The sequence below is a fragment of the Ammospiza nelsoni genome, chromosome 17 (genome assembly GCF_027579445.1).
Source record: "Ammospiza nelsoni isolate bAmmNel1 chromosome 17, bAmmNel1.pri, whole genome shotgun sequence".
Classification (NCBI taxonomy): domain Eukaryota; kingdom Metazoa; phylum Chordata; class Aves; order Passeriformes; family Passerellidae; genus Ammospiza; species Ammospiza nelsoni.
In genome coordinates this window covers 4,536,503-4,560,275 of record NC_080649.1, presented here as the reverse complement: position 1 = coordinate 4,560,275, position 23,773 = coordinate 4,536,503, and the positions used below count along the sequence as shown (strand labels likewise).

The following is a 23,773-nucleotide window of genomic DNA, read 5'->3' as shown; positions in this document are numbered from 1 at the left end:
CCAAAGAAAAATGGCATTTGAAGCAGGAAGAGAAAGAGGTTGCCTTTGTTTCCTTTCTCCTAAGAAGGTCCCAAATGAAAGGTTACTTCTAGGCAATTCTTCAGTTTATGCCATTATTTGTCTCTAGCACAGGTTTAATATTTTGGCCTGCAGTGCACTAAATTATGCTTTTTCTTCTTCTACTTCTACCCTAGTCCAGTACAAAAGCAGAACTTCATGAGCCAAACCAGGCAGGGCTCCTTCAGAATTGCATGCAGATGCCCATTTTAAAAGAACATTAAAATGCCACAAACATTAATCAGATGAAAATTACTGAACATCCTTCTCATGAAAAAGAGCTCCCAGACAAAAGGAGAACTGAAAACTTGGCCCAGTAAACACCTCTTGCCATTTTCCCCCCATACCTACAGCACAAATCCATGCATAATTAACTTGGTCTAAGCACTCTCATTCATTTCTAGCTTTCCAATATTTAAACTATTTAAACTACTCCATTTTCAATGGTCAACCCACCTAAATAACTTTGCCAGCAGCACAGCTCATCTCTTTCATAATTATAAGAGATACGAAGAGTCTCCTTTCATCTTCCAGTGAACATGTATTTAGCTGGTTTCCAAATACCTGCTGCAATTTGTTATCCAGGGCTGCTTCTTGCCCCTGGCAGTCTCCCTTCTGTAATTCAGTGACATTCTGAGGATCCAACAATGTCCTGTTCAGTGGTAGAACAGAACTTACTTTAAGACATTCAACTTTTTTCCTGGTACCAATGAAAGTGTTTCTTCAGCCTTTCAAACTACTGCTACACATCAGCAGAGTTTTTTTGAACCACTGAACATAACATCTAAAATCTTTTCTCTTCATTTGGATGTACAGCCAGAATATCCTTCCAGTGGGCTCCTTACTAACAACTGGTTTAAAATTCTAAGAATACACACTGCATTTATTAAGTAGCTTAAATGATGTACAGCCTTTTGAGGCTGGGTGAACTATTATTGCTCAGTCAGAACTTGTTCTGCCTTCCATTTCCAATCACCTTCAAGCTTAAATTTTACTCAACACTCTCATTTCCAGTTTTAATATGGCCAAATCAAGGGAGCATATGGATGTAGTAGTATTAATAAAAATGGAGACACTCTCCTCTAATGGTGTGATAACTAATCAAAGCAAAACTCGTAAAGCCAACATAATGAAACATTATAACAGCATTACAAAAGACAACAACCCATCTTTCAGCATTTGACAGCACTGAGGAAAACTAACTACTAATAACACATCACACCAAAAAAAAATAAATCATTTTTTCATTGAAAAAGAGTTTAGGGCTCCTGGTCAGTGTCTTTCTCCTGTCAACACATCGAGTGGTTTGTTAGCTATTAACTCTCCTGTGTGTTCACCCTTAATGCTGTATTTCTTATCTTACAAACCCTATTGACAGAAAATCTCTCTCCACTTTGTACTGAGTCTGTCTTCCACTTCTGCCCTATTAACTCATGTCAATACAGCAAAGGGAGCAAAAGAAAGCAGCCAAGTCAATACCCATCCATCACATTTCTGTGCAGCTGCTGCAGTGAAGAGGAACACAGGACAAAGGAAGTGGCTGCACAGGTCAGAAATTCATCTGCCCAATTAATATGGAGCACTCTGAATATTCAGAGCAAAGATCACATGCTGAAGCAGAAGCTGCTCTATCTCCACTGTGCTTTTGCAAATAAAAGTCTCTCACAAGACATGCTGTCCTTGTTTTAGGGAAATCACAAGCTGTGGTGGGATTTGCTATAGTCCCACATCCTTCCCATGCTTTTTCTGCCCTTTTTGCAATTGCATTTCTCCTACTAAATCACAAGGTACCTCTGGGAATAAAGGAAGGCATCATCAGTGAACACTTAACTGGACAGGATGATCTCTTTTCTCTGCCAATCCCTGCACCAGTAGGAACACTAGAGAACTGAATTCAGAACAAAGAAGAAAGCATTTATCAGACAGAATAGCAGAGATTAAAGCATTTCTCCCTCTGATTGAATGACCACAGTATCACATTCCCTCTGCTCCTGCTGCTGCAGAGGAAGTGATTGAGCTCTGGCACAGGGGCCTTGCTGAGTGAGGAAGGGGGCAAATCCTCTCACCAGAATTTTAATTTCTTGCTCCTGGAACTAGGAAATCATTACCCAGTGCAGCAGAGAAATGAACACTGCATCACGTCCAGTGGTGTCCCTGCTGGCAATCTCTATGTGAGAGAGTTTCTTTCAAAGAGCCTGAATCAGGTATTGCAGACCTTTAAGTTACATGGGACCCATGAAGGGCTGAAAGAACTGAGACAAAAAGAAATTAAAAACATAAAAAAAATGAAATTGTGAACACAATTTAAAGACAGATGGAAAGAGCCCAAATGAAATCTGCGATTTCCACTGTGGAGCAGTAAAACACATTAACTCATCTTGCCAAAATACTTGGTACAAAATATATTATTTTAGTACCTTGTACACACTCCTGGGCTGCACTCAACTGAGGTCTCTCAATTTCCAAGCCTCATTTCTCCTTTCCAGTGGACAATGTTGGGGGTGCCAGGAAGAGAAAAAGGTAAGACTCCAAATGCTGGATTGATTCCCACATGAAGAGCCTTGTGCCTCTGTTGCATATAAGTAGTGATATTAGAAAAGAAAGGTCTTATAAAATATGGTTTAGCCCCTGCTACTCAAGCTAAGTTAGCAGGAGCTTGTAGGTTCCCATGCAAAACAACCTTGGGAATGAAGAGTCAGTTAACACAACAATCTATTCTGGTAAGAAAAGTAAATCTGCACCTGCATAAACAATAGATCTGTCCACAGAGGAAAAATGTAAACACCTGAATCTTAGCACATACACACAAAACAGCCTTTAATCAATGAATAAGGTAGCAAGAATACTACAAGCCAATCAGAGTTACCACAAGGTCTGTGAAAACTGTATAAAATAAGTGATGTAAATAAAGAATGGGCTTTTCCTAGACAAAAAAAAACCTGAATCCCAGCTAATTATTATTCCAACACGTCCCCTCTCCAATTCATACTGTTCTGTGCTGAGCAGAGCCCACCTTGCACAGGGAAAAGCCAGAGGCACAGCTTTCTAATTTTCTTTTTTTCCTGCTGTAGAAATCAAGAAGCATTGGCATCTTATTGCAGGGGTTCCATACTGCTGTCTCCTTATCACAAAAGTTCCATACCTTTTTGGTGTTTCTCATGGGCAGCTCCTCAGAGCACTGACTCCTCCTTCTTCACAAAGCAGCCACTGACTCCAGCTCCCTTCTCAACCTCCCACCCCACTCTTTTATAGCACTCCTCTTCTCATTGCTTACACCTGTGGCCTGTTAAAGTCAGGCCTGTTCCTAATCTTTGCTAATTGGCCCAGCTGCAACTCCTTAGGGGTGAGATTACTTTCTACACTACCTTTATTTTCTTATATTCTATCCCCCTACAAAGAAGCAGCAGGAAAGTAATGCAGATTTTTTAAAAAATTAAAAGTTAGCTGTCCAGATATTTGTTTGGATGCAGACAAAACTGGATGAGTGATGGGATACCTGTTTTGGAATACTCCAAAATAAATCTGTGCTGGCTCCCAGAATGATTAAATGGATGCCATAAAGGAATTATTAAAATAAATGTATTTAATGTGGTTCTGTGTCCAAGTTCTCTGACCATCAGATCATTTGCACAAACAAAAAGCAGCCTGATTTATCACAGCCATTACTGCCAGCCTGTAAAGTTGTTCAAGTTTACATTGAGGTTTCAGGGTAGCGGGCAGAGGACTCCAATGTGCCAACTGTGCCTGAGATGGACGCTGTGTTCCAACTCACTCTGCTTTTGTGACATCTTAGACAAACATATCTAATAATTCTGATGGATTAAGGGGATTTTTGTTTGCTTCTTTTAAACGGAAGCAGCAAAACAAATTGTCCCTGTTGTTATATGGTGAAAAGGATCCCAAGCAAGTATGCTCAGCCCCTGGCTCCTCTGTGGCTCCCAGGCTGTGCTGGATTGGTGTAAAGCAGCTGTGAAGGTTGGTGTAAAGCAGCTGCTGAGATACAAGTTCAGGATGTGGGAACTGAAGCTGTCACTTGGAGAAACCATCATAAACATTTTACAGGAACATTTACCAACTGTTAAGCCATGATGAAATCAGAACAGACAAAACCACAGGCATCAGTCCTCAAACAGTTTTAATGTCAAAAGGTATTAAATGAAGCTGTGACCCATGTGGAGATCACACACCAGCCCTGCCACTCTCTGAAGGAAGTTTCAAAGCCAAATGCTCAACAGTTCAGAAATGTCAAACACATCCATGGAACCATCCCCCAGTCACTCCCTACCTTCCCACGCTATTTCAGCTTTTAATGCAGCAGGAGTAATTAACCTCCTGCAAGCAGATGTATGAAATCATAAAGACTTATGGGCTGCAGGTAGAATAATTGCAATTAACAGATAAACTGGAGCTGCTCCTCAGCAGTCAGCTAGGAAGTTTCCCAGCTACACCATATTGTACCCACTTATATTAAATATATATATATATATAATGTACAGCTATTCAGTGTACATAACTTGCTGAACCTTTTTATGAAAAAGAAAGAAACAGCCTCCCTCCTCTCCTCACACTTGGATCAATGCCTCAAAGCATAAACCAGCTCCTCAGATGAAAGGAAAAGGGAGGAAATTTTTAACAATGAAATTCATTCTCAGTTGTGACAGGTTGGGGCTTTTCATTTCTGCACTGGCTTCACAAAGCAGATGATTCTGGAGTTGCAGTTTGAGCCTCTCAGTGACTTGCAAGTATCCTCCCTGGCTAAATGCACCACTGCAGTGGACACTACCTCTCGTTTCTTAATTTTTATGACCTACTATATTAAAACTAGTTTAAATGTAATAAAGTCTGCAACATTTACAGCTACAAAATATGGGAGGGCCATAAAATTAGCCAAGCATAAAAGTAAGGGAGTCTTAAGCATCCTCTGCTCACTTTCCAGTGACAATATACACAGAATTGGCATGGACTACAAAATCAAAGGGAATTTGAATTCAAATTAGAATTCTAGCAACCTTTCTCCTGCCTGCTGGGGGCTCAAGGGACATTAACACACACAGACTCACTCTTCTGCATTGTTTCCTCAGGTTTTCATTCTCACATTCTAAAATTTGTTTATCAAAGTGGCGATCTGAAATATTGATGATTTACTCTCCTACATGGCTCTGCTCAGCTGCAGCTGGTTTGGCAGTAATGACACACTTTTTCTCTTCACACTCCACCCCTTTTCTGCAGAAGCTGGAGTCTGAAAATGTAGTTTTTAGAATCACAGAACATCCTGAGGACAAGGATCATTGAGACCATTGAGCACAGACACCAATCCCACTCTGCACATCCTTGAGAGTGTTGCCCAAACATTCCTAAGCTCTGGCAGCCTTGGGGCTGTGACCATTCCCTGGGGAGCCTGGGCAGTGCCCCAGCATCTTCTGGGGGAAGAACCTGTTCCTGATCCGCACCCTAAAGCTCCCTGACAGAGCTCCAGCCACTCCCTGGGTCCTGTCCCTGTGCTGCCCTTGGGAGGAGCTGCAGCCTCAATGAGTCTCCCCTCAGTCTCCTCTCCTCCAGCTGAATAAACCAAGAAATCTCAGCCACTCCTTGCATGGCTTCTCCTCCAGATCTTTCACCATCTTTCACAGGTTGCTCTTTATTTTTTCCTCACTACATACCTTTAAAATGTGTAAGGCAAACCAGCAAACCCACACCAAAGCAAAATTCTCAGTGTCATAACAAATCCCTGTTGCAGTGCCAAAACAATGCTGTTCTCACAACTCCTCCTGGCTCTCTGTCATTCCAACAGTGCAAGCATGGACTGTGCAGGGGACTTGGGCAGCATCTCTGCAGAGTGGTCTGCTCCAGGACCATGGCATTTTGCCAGCTTCTTCTCTTCTTTAGGAGGGTTCCCACTGTTTTCTTAATAGGATGCTGTTTGATCAATGAGACACAAAGCTGATTGAAGCAAAACAAAATTTACCTCCTTTCTCTCATGTTTATATTTGAAAGAAATCAAAAATATCTGTTTGGGGCACAGGCAAAAGCTTTAGGATTTGCAAGTGACATGAATTGCTCTTTGAGAAAGCCCTGCACAAGCAGTGACAAAGACATGCTCTGGTAAATTCTGTCACAAGGTTTGTTAACTCCCACCAGCCAGAGGACAGATTGTGCTGACTTGCTTAACATTACACACAAGTCCTGGGTCAAAATCAGAGCCCAGAACAAAATTGATTTCAAAGGTCCACTGAGTTTTGAATGTTTCTGCAGTCCTGTCTTACAGAGGCCTCTCAATTTCCATCCAGCCTCTCCCTCATCCTCTTTACCTGAAGCAGCTCTAACACATTAAAAAGCACCACATCATTGACCACAAGCAGTAACACTTGTGCACACCTGGGGAGAACATAAATAACATTTACTCTACTTCAGAGAGGCTCCAGCCTAGGTCAGGTGTAAAAACACAGCAGACACACATTGCTTACACCATCAGCCTCCTTCTGAGAAAAGCATTTTTACAAGCCCTGGTTCATCTCTGCTGCCGGACATCTGTTGGTCACAAATTTTCTGCACTTGAGCTGAACTCCACATAAGCCTGTCCTGACACAGTGATGAGCACTCAGTGGCATGAATCCCAGTAAGGGAATGATTTTATATGTCCAGAGCTCCCATGTTTCAAGAATGTGCTTCAATATCTTGCAGCAGAGTCAATGATGGTGGTTTACTTCTTTGAAGAAAGGTACCTAGAGAAGGAACTTATTCTATAAAAGTGCTGTGAAAAAACTTGAATTAAAAAGTAGCTTGACTGATCAAACATGGTACCATCTACACTGAGTCCTTGGCTTCATTCATTGCTTTAAGAACAAGAGGAACTTCTTCAAAGTCTGTACACATCAACAAAAGATGGCACTCACTTTATTTTTAAAACATCAAAACCAATGAAGTCAGAGACTGTCTGACCAGGACTGCTGGGTTTGCTAGGAGAAGAACACAGGAACTTCTGTCAGCCTCAATGACAGCTACATTATCCATGGGAGCTGCAACAAATCTGCTCTCTCTTGCTCAGTTCTCATTCAGGAATTAGACAACTGTCTCCAGAGGATGGGAAAGGAGAAACCACTAAAACTTCATCCAGTCTCACTCTCCTGTGTTCAGTTCAAGACCTTCAGCATTCATTCAGGGAAGATGTGAAGTATTTATTTCAACACAACATTAAAAAATCCAATTTAAAAGCTTGCAAATACTGAGGCATTTCTGCCTTTTTTGTGGCTCATATGTTTGAAACAAGGCCCACAGTTCATCATTCATAAGCTTGCCACTGAGCCAAAAATTTCACAAGGGAGTCTGAACGAATTTCTGGCTCCTCTGCCTTTAAGTATTAATGAATACTTCTGTAGGTTCAAGAATGCTCCCCATCCTTGCTCATACACTGAGCCCTCGCCTTCAAGCAGCAGCTTGGTGAGATGACTGACACAGCCTGGGTGCTCATCTTCTCCACCAGGAAAAGCTCTCCCTGCAGTTCAGAACAAGCTTGTTATGAAGTCCTTGTGGGAAAGGGCACATTCTGCGGAGAGCAGACCTGCATTCTGCTCTGAGGAGATGACTGGAATGCATTTTCTCTCTGCATAAAGGCATTTCCTTGGAGGCATCAGCAATCCATGTAAATAAAAGGTTTCCAAAAGGTCACTGGCAATATAAAATGTAATTAGCTTAAAAACAACAAGTATTTTTAGGCACTACTCTGCCCCAGGTTATCTTACTGTTACTTGGGGTTTTATAATCACAGTTATTATCAGCACTTTTTCCCCCCTTTTGGAAGTAATCGGGAAAGAAAAAACCTGACAAATACACTGTTAAAAGACATCTTGTCACTCTCAAATAGGAGAGCTAGAGACTTACCACCCATGGCCGTGCACAAACTGCACATCATGATTCAAGGTAACACAGCAGCAGGTGCACTTGTGTTAACAGGACACAATTAAAAATAAATAAACAAGTTAATTACGCTGCTGTTAAGTCCAAAATTGACAACAGATTTTGCCATGAGCACCAACATCCCACTTGGTACCTGCAGCTGGCCTTTCCCAGAGTCAGCAGAGCCCACAGCACTCGCAGCAGGGCTCAGGGAACAGTGACTGATCCTAGAAAGTGTTCGGACAAACAAAGCAAAACTCATTCTGCAGTCACTGTATTGGCAGTTCAGACTTGCTGCTGCACCCGACTGCCCACAGGAGATAAGTCAAACAATACAGCAAAATTATTTTATTGACAGTTTAGAAAACAGTATTTTTGGGTAATATAAAATTGAAGTCCTAGTCCCTTAACTGCAAGGCTGACACCCCAGTGCTGAGTCAGTGAAGCACAGAATTTACTGGGATGTGGCTCCAATAAAAACATGACACACACCCTTTGCTTTCTATAAGGAGAAAGTTCATTCTGCTGATGGTCTGTCTCCTCCAAGTACCCAAACCCTGCTATCAGAATGAACTGGACAGTCTTTTTCTCATGGGTGCTAACAGCCCTTCCATCTCCTCTGCTTCCCGTCCCCAGTGTGCCCACCACCTTCTCTCTCAAATTGTCCAATTGATGAATCAAGTTAAACTCGGAGCAATTGTTCCCAACCTGCATTTAGCTGCAAGGCTTTTCCCTCTCCATCAGATGGGAGTGTTGGCTGTGTGTCCACACGTGTGTCTGTCTGCTAATCCTGTCACTAATAAAAGGTATCACTGCTCCTCACAAACCTGGCCCTGCTGAGTCTTCTGTGAATCATCAAAATGCACTCTGACTCCAACAAGCTCCGATTCTCACACCAGAGCAAGATTTGTAGAATGAAAAGCAAGGTTTAAGACCCAGATGAGCAAGTTCAAGTCAGTAAATTGGGAGTGTGACACAGCCAGACAAGCTGTGCTGCAATTCTGTCCCTGGTGGCACAGGATTCAACAGGAGGGGATGGGAGCAGCCCTGCTCCACACTCACAGCTACCACACCGAGAGCTACAAAGTGATTTCAGTCCTGCTCTTTAAGCAGATAAAGATGCATCAACATAAATGATGCTTTTGGTTTTAAAAGGTCAATTAATGTATTGTCTCGTTAATTTTTACCTGTAATGCAAGATGCACAAAGAGGGACTTTTTCATTAGGATAATCCATGGAAAATGTGCTGTTTAGTCAGTAGAGTCCCATTAAAACAAAATAAAACCTCACAGCTTTTTTTAAAGCATACACTCTATGTTATTAGTTGAAGATGCTTTGGACTCTATGTACTGCAACTGCCATAGGCTAGATCTGATAATCTCTTATTTGTACAGTCAGAAAGGGACACATTTTGGTTTATTTCCATAAATATTTCAAAAGCTTTCTCTGGCTGAGAAACAGAGAGCCTCTTCAGTAGTTATTCCAGTCATAAGAATTTGATTGTTGTTGCCTGAATAAAAGGAAAGCTTGGGGGATTTGTTGTGGGGGTTTTGATGAGATATTTTTTGTATGTGCTTTTTGTTACTGATTTCCATCTCTTAACAGTGAGAACATATTTTAAAAGTTATTAATATGGACATTGTTTTAAATATTGAAAATATGCAAAAACAGCCCATACATAAAATATGACAAGGAAATTACATTTAGCTGGAACACTGTGCTAAACTCTAACAGAGCACCATGCTCCAGCTTTCTTTCTGACCACTCATCCAGCCCCAACAGGCCCTCTGAATGTCACATCCCACCACAGGTTAAGGGAAAAACAAAACAAAAACAAGCCAGCAGCAACAAAATAGCTGTACCAGTAGGATGCATCCCCTCTGAACCCATCTCTATCTCCTTCCTAAGGAGGGACACATTTCTGCAACTCAATGACTGCACTGAGAAATTGCCAACATTTCTTCTGAACAAGGGCATGGCTGAGCCACTACTCCCTGAAAACACACCAAATACTGGTTCAAAGAGAGACAGAGAGGATCTGACTATAAACACATTTCCCTTCTGTGATGCCCATGCAAGAATTAAGCAATTGGTCTGACTTTGGGAATTTAAATATCAACAAAATTTTCTTTTTTCTATGAATTTCCTTCAACAAGAAATCTTGTGGACAAGGGTGGAGAAATGAGGAAGCACCAGTAAGGCAGGAACACAGCCAAGATCTTTCCAATATCTAACCTAAGACTTTACCAGCACCATTTTCTAAGGAGGCCTTGCCTTGACTCATCCAAACAACTTATCCTTCCTTAACCAGGCGCCTCAAATGTATCTGATGCTTCAACAAAAGCTGCACCAGAGCTGCAGCAAAAGGGACAGCAGGGCCAGGAAGATGCCCTGAGGGTTGGAGCACCTCTCCTACAAGGACAGGCTCAGAGAGCTGGGGTTGCTCAGCCTGGAGAAGAGAAGGCTCTTGGGAGACCTTTTTGTGGCCCACAGGTGCATGAAAAGGAGGGAGAGGGATATTTCTACCTTTTATATGGGTAGAAATAGTGATAAGACCTGGGGCAATAGTTTTAAACTGGCAGAGGGCAGGTTTAGATCAAATGTTAGGAAGAAATTCTTTACTCAGAGGGTGGTAAAGCACTGGGACAGAGAGGAAGTGGATGTCTCATCCCTGGAGGTATTCAAGGCCTGGTTGGATGGAACCCTGAGCAACCTGGGATAGTGACTGGCATCCCTGCCCATGGCAGGGCGTTGGAAATGTGATTTTTAAGGTCCCTTCCAACCCAAACCATTCTGTGATTCCGGGATTCAAGCTCTCCACAGGAAGAATTTCTGAAACAGGCACATTCACATCAAGATGTTCTACAGCTTCTTCTCTTTCCTTTCACTTGTAACATTTTTTAGCTAATTGGCTCCAGAATTTATAATGCTGGTGACAGCAGCCTGGCTGTGCGAGGCAGAGGAGGTGGAGGAGGAGGAGGAGGGGAGGCAGAGCAGCTGCCAAGGCTGCCGGCACCATCTCCTGTTCTCAGGCTGTTACTGCAAAGCCCAGCCCAGCCCGGGCTGCTGATGCTCAGCCAGGCAGCTCAGGGTATCTTGTGCTTAGAAATATCACAAGACAACTTAGGAGGTTTTATACAGACTCCAGAAAAAGCAGGAATCCAAATATGAAGTGCAGCTAAAACCACCGAATTTTGAAAAGGAGCAAATTAAGCAGCCAAGGAGGGGGGGGGGGATGCAATTACAGCAGAAAAAACTGTGTTTCACCATTAGCATTGCACAATAAGAAGGTTTGTCAGGCACCGGTTTAGCCTCCACATGTTCACATCCGTCAGCATTTCCATGATAAATCCTAATTTTCGCCATTGTTGATCACATTGAACTAAAACTTGGTATGCAAGTTTTTAGCACAGATGCTCAAATAAATTATGCACATTAGTCATTTAACTTTCAGAGCAGCAAGAGAAAGCTGCTTTTTGGGAGGGGGGTTGACTGCAATTTATGACAAGTTGGGGTTTTTTTTTGCCTTACACAGCTAAAAAAGACAAGCAGCTCACTTCTTGAATAAACTTTCCAAGCAGTATGTCTTTTGTATAGATGATAAAACTTTGACAGTAGGAGAATATTTATGAGTAATTAAAAATGCCTTCCCACCACCAGCAGTGATATACCTTCAGTATTTTGCTCTATACATTCACAGGTGCATGCAAGCAGCCACAAAGAATATTAAACACATAATGAAAATACCAATAACAGCAGCCTGAAGGCAGCAGGCACTAGAGAGGATGTGATCCAGATGAGAAATTGTTCAAGAAGCAGTTAGTTATGGAGCTGAACAAAGTGTACATGCAGATATGATCAACTGATTGAGACATCCCAGGCCAGACAATCTATTTTTCAGGCATAACCATATTCTGTGCAGTATTTGAACTGACACCACTTTACAGCAAGTTAAAAAATCCTACACAATTCACATTTACCTTGGTAAAATGTCTCAGTGTATTCTGGCTGTCCTCATCAATCTGCTCAAAATAAACAATATCAACAGTACCATAAAGTACTTTAGAAAAATCCATAGTCTGTTTTGAAACTCCTGTTATTACAGCAACTACAGTAGGTGTTCAAATAAATGAGCACAAAAAGACAGAAAATTCATTCTGCATTCTGCCACCAATCTTCCTCTGTCTTCCCATGACTGCTCAGGAAAGCTGTATTGCAGTTCTAGCATTACAAATTAAGAGACAAAACTGTTAAACACAGCTTTGTTTGACTGTTGATGCCTTCCCATGAAACAGTTCAGGAGCCACAGTCACTACAGCCATTTTAAAATACTGTATGGGAGGAAACAGATGTGTATTTGGGGGAGAAAGGAACAAAAAATTCTTAAGAGATATGGGTAATAGGAATTAATGTTTATTTGCCTTAAAATCAGCAGAGCAGGCAGGATACAATGTTTGTTTTCATCCGTGAGGTGACAAACTCGTGTCACTGGATAAAGTGACTCGGCACCCAGGAAAGAACTCCAGAAACTGAGTCCAGACCTCCTGGGCTCCAATCATCTTCCTCATTTATGGAACCACCCTGGTGACTTCAACACTGATTCCAAAGATATCACCAAACAGACAACTCTTTCCAACTCCCATCACATTTTTCAAGGCGTGCTGCCATGTTGCATAGAGGAAATAGAGGAAATAAAAGACAAATCCTAAGAACTGAAAATCTTAAAGCACTACAATTCCCAGAGCTCTATACAAAGCTTGGCAGCGGGCTGAATATATGGTTTTACATAATACTACTGGTTTCAAAGTAGAATATTTCTGTACTGCTGCCTACTGCACTGCTGAGATTACAATTCCTCCCTTTGTGTTCATATCACAAATATAACATGGATGTGGGGCACTCTGCCCATCAGCCTCCTGCAAATCATTAATTTGATCATAGCATCCCCCTGCTAAGAAGGAAAGAATAAGAATAATGATAATAGATAATAAGTTTTGACTTCTAATTACTTCAATATCTAAATATTCATTCTGGTTTCTGAGAACTTTGGACTAGTATTAAGATACATCTATTTCATCTAAGATTTTTAGGAATTTTAATCTCACAGAAGTGGAAGATTTATAGGGTAGATGTGAGTCATGCACAGGAGAGATGCAAGGCAGATTTCTCCTTCCTTAACTTCCACAGTGCAGCTCCAACCACGGTGTCTGCTGTACCACACGCTACCAAGAACAGCCTGTGCTTCCTACCAAATTAGCTGGTTATTTTTACACATTTTTCTGGTCAATAATACCCACTGCTACCAAGGGAATGCTGAATCAGCATCTCTAGATTAAATGAAAGCTATCATTCATTCCAGTAATAAAGAGATGCACAGACATCAGGGATGTTGGTAGGAATACTCAGGGTCAATCACGACCCTGGAACAAGAAGGATTATTAAGAACAGAGTTAAATACCTTCTGTAGGTTTTTTTTTAATCATTAGAAATGATCAGAGCAATGAACAGAGTGCTCTCACACATTATTTCTGAATGTTCTCCCAGGAGCACAGTCAAATAAAAGGTAAGAAACCAAGCACTAATATTTGTACTGGTTTTTCACTCTGCAGTCTCCACAGAGCTCCAGGGTATCATTATAGCTTTGTCTATCCCCTCTAGGCTGCTTTTTTTGGCTTTTTCTACATATTTTCTTTTTAAATACAGGGAGAATGTTCCATGAGCTCCAGAACCAAAGTTGCCTGGTTTCCTGAGGATTTCTCTCTGTAAAGGTGACTCCTGACTCAAGCAGACTTCTTTTCCTCATACCAAAATGACACAAAACATGAGAAGCATGAAAACCATGCCAGCAACATTACCATGGTACTCTCAAATGCCATGAGCCTTTGGCAAGCATGGAATGGCATAAATGATGGATTGTGATGCTGTCAGGGTGTGAGGCCAGAGCTCCCTCAGTGCTGCCTGATCTCCAAATGGGAGATTCCCAAGGGTCTGTTTGCCTGCAGGGCTCTGATCCCTGCCACAACCTCAGGGCATGGCCTCAGGATGGAGATTTCCTGGAGATGGAGATCTGACTGCCTTAAACTTGCTGGAATTCATCACTTTTGAGACCTCCACCATCTGCCAAGCTTGACAGAACACAACTTGCAAGTTCAAAAGTGTAGGGTAGGCACAGACAAATTTCATCTACATACACACACAAAGCACAGTAATAAGCCTCACTTCCTCAGGAAATCAGACTAAAAATGGCACAATCATGAAAAGCAAAGGTCTGGGCAAAATCCCATGTTTTTCAAATTGGAAGCGTAAGTCAATGTCTTGGCTAAATTATTTTTTGCTTTCCTATTTTCTGCTAACTATATGATAGAAAAAAAAATAGAAAAGCTTTGTATCTACCTAATTAGAGTCATGAATAACCAGATGTTGCTCTAGAAGCTTGCTATATGAATATGTAGATTGGTCACTTAATGAGACCCTATTGAGTACCTTCTGGTATAGAAGCACAGATCCATTTTGGAGAAAAGGAAAAGCAGCATCTACAGTAATTTCTTCATCACCTCACTCTGGAAAATGAATGCAGAACCTGCCAGCAGTTAATATTGCCCTGAAGCACCGTGAATAAACATTTGTCTGATATTAGGTACACAGACACCTCCATGTATAAATCAAGGTGCAATGTGCCATATAAATGAACAAAGGAAGAAAAAAAATCCCTACCTAATCCTATATTAGACATTAAGTGCTTCTTTTGATCAAAAAATAACTCATAAAGCCTATTAAAAAGCTAGCACTTCTCTCTCTGTCAGATAAAAGACACTTCACTGTAATTAAACTTCTGTCCAACTTTCCAGAAGATTAGGGGAAGAAGTCTGACAGGCTCTATTTGTTTTTGTGACTGACATTCATTGGGACATCCAAAGAAAAGAGAGGTTGAGCAATAGATTTACAACACTTCTGAACTAACAGCACTTATGAAGATGGACAGTTCTGGGCTTATCATCACTCATTCTTTTTTTTATTTTGTTTAAAAAAAATCCCTGCTGCCCAAGTCTAAAGCATTTTCTGTTCAGTTTGCAATCTACATTCCCTGGTCTTCAATGGTTTGGGGTTTTATTTCATCTTAAACAACAACACACAGCAGGTTGTTTGGGTAAATCAGTTTGACATGATTTATATGAACAAAGGTGGTAAACAACCATGTCTCTTAGCAGAACTCCATGAGTACTTGCAGTAGGAAAATTCTTTTCCAAACACACTCTCTGTGTCCCTTTTCCCATATGAAACAATATGTCAAAACACACGGCTGGGTTTCTGGCACAAGGTGATGGGAATAAGCCATCAGCTCCAGGATCTCAACACCAGAACCAAGGATTTACTGCTCTTCCATTTTCCCCTCTGTCCTTCATCCTGCCCAGAACCAACTTCACCTATGTATTTCCTTGTATCTGACCTTCCACAAGACATCTCAAGGTCCAAAATCAATCCTGCACTTAGACCACAAGAGCAAAAGTAGAAATTATCCCTTTGGGAGGAGCCACAAGTAACCATTTTCAAAGCCTGTCTTTCCAAATGCAGCAAAGCTCAAGCCATAAAGTAAAATCATTCCTTCACATGAGCCATCTCATAGGACAACATTTCCAATTCCAGAATACTTTGCCAGGATTGTTTGAGGAAATCTCTCCAGAGAGACCAAATATGTAGATAGAAAGCAGGCACAATAAATATGCAGCTTTTCTCACTTTAAAAAATATAATGTATATAACTGCTACATGATTTCTCCATCAGAGAAAAGCTTATGAACCACTTGGCTGACTTTCCATATTCCAAACTACAACCACCAACACATTTCAGTGTACCACACCTACAGCAATCACAGCTGGGGGGGGGGAAATGGCCTTTAACTAATGGTGGCTGCGTGGTTAAACTGACCCACTAATTAAACACCTCCCTTCCATCACCTTTCCCTAAATAACAGAACAGGTACAATTCTTGCTATCAAAGTGGCCCTGAGCAATCCTCTTTTGAGCTTTTGAACCTTTGGCTTGTTAGCTTTGCTCTGCAGTTAAAAAGCTCCAGGACACTCCCTGCTGCTGCAAGTGTAATTTACTCTATTTATACGACTTCTAGCAACACACTCCAGAGCAGCACAGAGTCCATCACGCACGATTAATGGCACTTTCAGCTACATTACTCAGCCATCCTGAAGTTGCCAAGAGAAGTGAGTTGCTGCCCATGTGTTCAGTGCTAAAGTGACCCTCCTCCTGCCCCATGCTGGCACCACAGGAAGGTTTTCTCCCCTTAGCAAAAATAGCAAGCTCCAAAGGAGTCGACACAACTCAGACGTGTAAACAATCACTGTTAAAAGAAATTGATTTCAACCTACTGCTCAGGAAATTCAGTCCTGTGGCTCTGTGTCTAAAAGTGTACAATGTGAGTGATGGAGCAAATAGGATATGCATCATCATTTGAGACACTGGCAATTGCACAGGCTACACAAAACACAGATTGCAGTGCAGATCCCCACACAGGGAAATACCACTGCAAAAATGGGTTTATAGTGATGTTGCAGATTCCCACAATGGGAAATATCACTGCAAAAATGGGTTTATAGTGATGTTGCCTCTTTGTGGCAGGATCATCTCTATTGCCTTTTAATTACACAAACACTGGCTCTAAAAAATGCACAGTAATAAACAGAAAGCAGGTCAAGAATGCAAAAATGAGAAAAAATAAATTTTCTGTTTAGTGAAGCCATTCGGAAAAGGTGTTTATCAACCATAACTCGCCACTCTAGATCAACTACAGGACACTGGAAGCAGAAATAGCAGCTGGCAAGTGCCCACCCCAGTCACTGAACAGTGTGGGAAAGCATCACTGGGAATACAAACCAAGATGATTGCAGTGTAAAGACACAGAGAGAAATAATCAGCTTGCAAACCCCCCTCACACACCTTCCAGGCACTGTCCTGCCTGTGTTTAAAAGCTGGTGATGAGCACACACACACTGTACAAAGACTCAACATCTGCCAGGTAGGGAAGGGAGCCATATAATGCTCTTTACCATCACACTCAAAAATCTCATTACTAAACAGTTTTGCACTGTAGCAACAGGTGAGCCAGGATTATCTGTGATTCTCTCCTTCGTTGCCATAAAAATAAATTCAGATGCCAACTTGGGATGATGTTTTTTTAACTATCTGCTAATTCATTATTTTTAATGGAGAAAACTTAAAGTTCTTAGGGTAGACACAAATTTTGTGGTGTTTGTACTGCACATTGCTCTGTACACGCATAACCCCTGATGTTATAAATCAAACATTGCACTATCAGCACCAAAAACAACATATTTCAACTAAGGGCAAAAGAACCTGTGGCTGAAAGAAAAAAACAATAGAAAGCTGAATAAGTGCTGGGCTTCATCACTAGAGGGAGGCATGATCACATATTAAATTACTCTAATACACAGACAATTCCAAACACAATTATGAAACAAATAAAAGAGAAGACCATCAGCTAAATCTGGAAAAGATTCATGGAAAGGAGAAAATTAGGTTTGCTTCCTTAACAAGGTTTTATTTCCAAAAACTCAAAACCTTCTGCTGAGAATTTTCAAATCACTTGTAATGAAAGGTTTTTTAAAAATTTATCTTATTACCTTCTTTTTAAGACAGAATAAGGTATGTGATAGAAGAAAGTCAAAATGATCAGTTTCAGAACTGACACATCAGGAAAATGTTAGAATTTTAATTTCAGCAGCTTTACAGTCCATTTAACTTGAAATCAAAAAGTAATTTTAATCATGTTTTTATTTTTAAACTAAATTGGCACAATTATATCTAGATGAACAGGCACTATCAAAAAGGTGCTTTTTCAACAGACATTTCCCCTTGGCCATTAATAAATTTAGGAAAAGAACTTCTCTGAAGGGCTGTGAAAAGCAGTCTAAAAATAAAAACCCAAATCTGTAACTCAAACACTACCATCATTCTTTTATTTTATCATTTAATCACTTGTGGGTTTGAGGGTTTGCCTGGTTTATTTTTAATATACAGAATGTCTTTTTTATATTGGTGAGATATTTTTTTCTCCGCTGTAAACTTCACAGATAAAACCACACAAAAATTTGGCTGGCTCACTCCTGGGAATTTACACCTAGCTAACCATTTTACAACAGTTTCATTAACAGCAGCAGCACAGCCAAAACTTTTTACCACCCTGCTTGAATCCTGCCCATCATGAGGAAGGTGGAGCCCAAAACAGGATCATCACCTACATCAGGAGATACATCAGGAAATGCTGCCCACAATAAGCTAAGTGTGCCCACCCCACACTCCTGTTGCTCAAGTCTGCAGTGCAAAGCAGTCCAGGGTATTTTTGAATGACAGAGGTTTTGCTTTTAACAAGAATGGCTTTAACAGAGGGCTCCCAATGTATGGAATAAACAGGGAAGGAAGAAGATGTGCACTGAGGGTGAGCAGCACTGTCTGGCATGCTGTGTGTTCAGAAAGGCTGTGGAACCAGGACAGACTGAAAGTTTAGCTCTGGCAAATTCATTTCCCCATTACACATTCACTCCCACAGGAGGGCAATGGTTTAAACACCCTCATGTTTCAAACACACGTCTCACTCCATAAACAGGCTGCTCCTCTCAAAGTCTGGCAGCATTTTGCCAGCAAAACTGCAAACATCCTTCTCCTTCACCATCTCTACTACCTGGTCCTTTTAGCAGTCAAATCACAGTCCTCAGAGCTCCTACTCCCTTTCCCATACCCACATGGATACTTGGCACTTTTTGCTTTGTGACATTTCCTTTCCAGATGAAATGGTCTGGGGAAAGCAGCTCATTTTCCCTTGCAAACATTCATAACATAAAGCTTGATTAACTCTTCACTGCATCATCCACAGTTATTCATTTTTTTTTCATGCAAGGATTTCAGTAAGCAGAAAACCCTTTGTCTACATGGGAAAGAATAGAAGGTGGCACAGAAAGAACATCAAGGCAATATAAAGAGCTGGTGTCTCAGCTTGCAGCCCTTGCTTCCTTTCTCTGGGCTTTAACATAGCAGGGTCTTGCTGTCAGCATCCCCTGCTGGAGTCACTCACCTGTTCATGAAGGTGGAATTCTGCTCCTTCAGGGCAAGCTCCCTCTGCTGCAGGGCCACAATTTGCCTCGAGAGATCATCAGGTGTCCTATGCAATTAAAACAAAATAAAAACTTTCAATGAATCATTGGTTGCAAATCTATGTTCCACACACAGCCACGGAACAGCTCTCACCAAAAGCAGCCAAAGGTGATTTCCTGGGGCCAAACCTGTTGCAGTCCCTTAGAACAACACAGAGCTGCACCTTGTCCAGCTCACATAAAATCTAAAGGCACCACAGTATGAGCACAGCATTGGTACTAAGAGAGGAAGAAAAGGAGGAAATAAATCAAAATGCAGACTGTACAATTCAACAACTCTGGCTACTGCTGAACACCCTGTGAGAATGTAGATGTTCAGGTACATCACAGGTGACTCAAAGCAGGGCTCCCACAGAGTTACCAGTGTGGGGACTTCAGAGTCCTTCACACACACCATGACTCCAGAGCCACAGGAGAAAAAAACCAGAATCCCTCAGCTCTGGGTAACACTTCAGATATCACTGATAACCTTTCCTTGTCAAAGAGATCAGAGATTTTTACAGACCTGCTAGTAACAACTGCACAGCTGTCAGAAATAGGTTTATTTTTTTCATCAAATCCAATGACAAATGCTTAAAGGTAATGGAATGGGATCAAGATAACTCCAGACTGGCAGTTCCATGGACCACATCACAGCCTGTGCAGGAGGAAACTGCTCTTTCAGAGGCCTCTCTTTAAGTCATAAAAATAAAAAATTGTCTTGAGCCATCAGAAAGGTTTACCCACCCTAAAATATAAGCATCTTTATCACACTCCCCAGAGGAAAGTAAGCTGGAAAGTTCACCCCTGTATGAACTGGGTCCATACATCCCTCTGCTCCACCAAGATGCACCACCCACAAAGGGGAAGAGTACCCAGACCTTGAAAGGGATTTTCACAGGGACCAAGTGGGGAGTCAGTTTTGCAGCAGTGAAATCTGCAGACACACAATCTATCATGTACCCCAAAAAGCAAATCAAGGTTCCACTGCTGCTGGCAGATGAAACCAGGCCTGGTCAGAGTCTACAGTACTGAAATACAGTGCTGGAATGAGGCTGCTGCCACTCCAAAAACTGAACAGGGAGAAGCTTGATCATTGGATTCTGACTGGATCTAGGACTAGAGCAGCCCTTTTTCTGATGAAAAATATTTTTCAGGCAACTACTCACATCAAAAAAAGGCATTGCTTTTTCTCTTTAATCATCTGTCACTTCCAGTTGAGTGAAAATTAGTTAAACGCTGAGTTGGTGCAGATAGGATTCAATTTTGGCAACCCCAGCTGAAAGATTCCTGCGTTTCACTTCCAGAATTACAAACCTTTATCCTTCCTCAGCAGAAAATTTTGAGGCTTCTAACACCACTTGTGTTAGATCCAAGTCTTAATAGTCAATATCCAGTCAAAGAGATGGAAATGTTCTCCCACGAGACAACAGAGGCACAGATTGCAGCAAAGGAATCACTCAGGACAGGACATCACACTCACTAGCCAAGGGAATTATGAGAAGAAACCAAGACACGGCCTGGAGATGGCTTGGCTAGAACATCTGAAAATAAAATTCTGTTAGCAAAGTCAATTTTAAGCCAACATGCACCTGGATTTCAAAATGTGTTGCAGCATTAAATAACATTTCAAAATTTTGTAACTGAGCCTGAAGGGATCCTTAACTTGAACAGTTCACCAGCTCTTTACTTAGGGCTACCAATGGCTGGGCATCAGAGGGAGCACTAAGGGAAATGGACTGGGCACACCTAAGTCTGTTTGGCAAGAAGAAGCTGTAAGCAGACACAATGATTTGTACAGGAAAAATCTCTGTACAATGTAAGGCCATGTCAACAAGGCTCTGAAAAATGCACTTCTAAGCTTCTAATAAATCATCCAAATACAGGAGATTTGTCATAAGCAAAGTTAGTATCAGGCAGCTCTCTGGTCATGTTGAGTGCCAGCCCTCACCACCAGTGTATGGTCCCTGCATCAATGAAATAATTTCACAGATTCTTTTTTTAATGTATAAAAAAAGTGTATCGGCCTTGATTTTTTTTCTCTTTTTTTTTTTTTTTTCCAGAAATTCATACCATCATCTATTAGGACTGAGATCAGGAACTGAAATTAATCCAGTAGTAAAATGAGAGAGTACTATAAAAGCCACAGATTTCTAGTAATAACAGCTCCTAACCGATTACCAATAGAAAACAATCATCCTCATCTGCTCAGCCATTCAAACCAACAATCAGCTTCCAATCTCAGTTCCAGCAATTGGCAGCTTTAGGTTTACACTCAGTTCTGGACAATGTTTTATTGGCATTAAACAGCTTTTATTATTTTTTTCTAAGTGGAGCAGCACAGCTATATAACAGAAAACAAAGTCCATGGGTATTAACCCCCGTAAAGAAAAGTTCATTTTCTGTAACACTAAATCATAGCATGTGATCAGAGCCAAGGACACCTTTGTGTGCACTCTGCTGTCCTAAGTGAGAGGTTTCAAAGCCTGGTTCCAAGGTCTACACCCTATCCTGAGCATCAGCAGTTTGGCAAAAGCCAAATTTCCACAGATCCAAGCAGAGAAACGATGCTGCATGCACAATAAAATTAAATCAAAGCTTTCAATTTGAAGAGAATTGGTCAAGTCCCAAGGCACTGCAAACAGCAACCAGCTGTAACCAGGCCTCCCATTGCACGAGTTTCTGCAGACAATGCAATGCAAAGAGAGAAGTCTGTCAGCATCCCAACACACAGCAACGTGCTCTGGCCTTGAGAGCCTTGGCTGATGTCTATAATTTTTGCAAAGCTCTGTCCACTCCCTATGGAACAGCTGATATCAAAAGCAGCACTGAAAAGCCAAGGAATCTGCTTTAAGAGGTTCTTTGTGACAACACAGCATTCCAACACTCCTGGAATCACCATGGCTTGTTGAGGGAAGTTTGAAACCCTGTCCTGAGCCAAAGAGAGCCAGAAGTCCCTTTCTGAGAAGCGGAGCAGCGCCACTGTGTTTGCCCTGCAAACGTGCAGGCAGCTTCCTTCCCCAGGGAGTAACCACCAAAAACCCCACACCTCGTGTGCAGCAGCCATGCACAAACCTGTAAAGGGACCAGAACAGTCCCATTCAGGGCAGTGTGTTATAAAACTGATTCCAAACTGCAGGAGCAAATCCCTGCCTTCAGTTCCCTCCTCCTGGCTAAGGCACAGGAGCTAAAAGCTAGAATGTTCCTCCTCTGTCCCACCTTCCCATCCTGAGATCCCCTAAATCAAAATACATAAAAACAAACACTTGAATTTAAGCCTAATTTGGATGAGGTTTTCTTTTGCCCTAAATGAGCAAATTTTTAGTCCAGCAGTTTACATCACAGTAAGGCAGGAGGGGGACAAAACTGCTGGTAACCAAAGCTCTTTGCCTTCCTTTGAAGCACATATGATATGAAAAGGAGCAACTTAAGAATGATGAAAACATAAAACCATTCAAATGAAGTGAAAAATTAACTTAATGGGATGTCCAACCAAGTCATACAATGACTTTAAGTGCCCACTGTCACACCTTTTAAACTTCTGATGAAAACAGCTTATGTTATTTTGTATTATCTTTTTTTTGATGCACACAACTGACATTTGCCAGGATTTGGAGGAACACACAGTTCTTAGTTAAGGATCTATTACCATTTCAGTATAAACTGTGACAGTTACACACTGAGAATTAGCTGTCAAAGTAACATTAAACCAAGACTCTCTAAATAGACAAAAATGTTAAAGAAAAAAATTTTTAATTTATAATTTATCAGAATGTCAACTTCTTATTGCTTCTATAAAATGCTTCAAAATGCACAGCAAAGGAAGAGTTTTGATCATAGCTAGAGATCAGACATTAAACTTTAAGTATGGAAGTGCAAGACAAAAGTAAAACTGAAGAGAATAACAGGCAATTCATCAACTATGTTTGGAGGACTGATTTCTTCACTGCTTTTTGTTTAATTAAATTTGATTCAAACAACCAAACTAATACCACATTTATAACACTAAATTACTCAGAATTATTTATTTTTGAAAGTCTGCTTAATTAACATTTCACAGATTTAGCTCAGTATGAATACACAATGACAGGTTTGGTTGTCTCGACCAAGTCATATTAAATTGAAATGGAACATTACCAGATTTTTGGCACAGTATTTTTAGTTTTACACTTAAACATAATTAACTGACAAAGACCAGAGACTGACATTCTTATTAAAGTGTTTGTCAAGAAAATAAGGCACAGGAAGGGAGTCCACATCTATTTAATTTTCTTCTATGAAAAACAACTTCCAGGTGTTTTTTGGAGTTTTGGTTTGTTGGTTTTTTTTTTTAAGGTAATCTCCCAGAAGTATAAAATATTTACTTTGTCCCTTTTTTTTGTATTATGAACATGGAAATGCTATAAGATTCTGAAATTCTGCTCTCCACAAGAAGATCCTTTTCTACTTTTATAAAAATAATTTAATCTTCTTTCTAGGCAGGAAAACAGCAGCATCTGAAGAACAAACAGAACAATAACATGACAACAAGAGAAGATTTCTGGAAAGGCAGTTTAGTTGTTTTAAATATTTCTGTATGATTAGAAAGGCCATGGAATGCCTGTAACAGTCTTTTCCTGTATGTTTGAAGTGAGTCTCAAACATCCTTTTTGTATATTTGATCTC

The 23,773-nt window shown here is 40.9% G+C and overlaps 1 protein-coding gene across 5 annotated transcripts in view; it reads right to left on the bottom strand.

Annotated features, from left to right (window-relative positions):
• Positions 1-23,773, bottom strand: part of MAD1L1 (mitotic arrest deficient 1 like 1) — a 347,684-nt gene that overhangs the window by 293,019 nt on the left and 30,892 nt on the right. For 3 of the 5 annotated variants that reach the window (XM_059484718.1, XM_059484720.1, XM_059484719.1), the window contains exon 10: positions 19,051-19,137. In XM_059484718.1, coding sequence (XP_059340701.1) covers positions 19,051-19,137 — 87 coding nt within the window. Of the gene's footprint in view, positions 1-2,474; positions 2,627-3,199; positions 3,270-19,050; positions 19,138-23,773 lie in introns of those variants that run through there. The other 2 variants (XM_059484721.1, XM_059484723.1) reach the window with 1 other exon arrangement.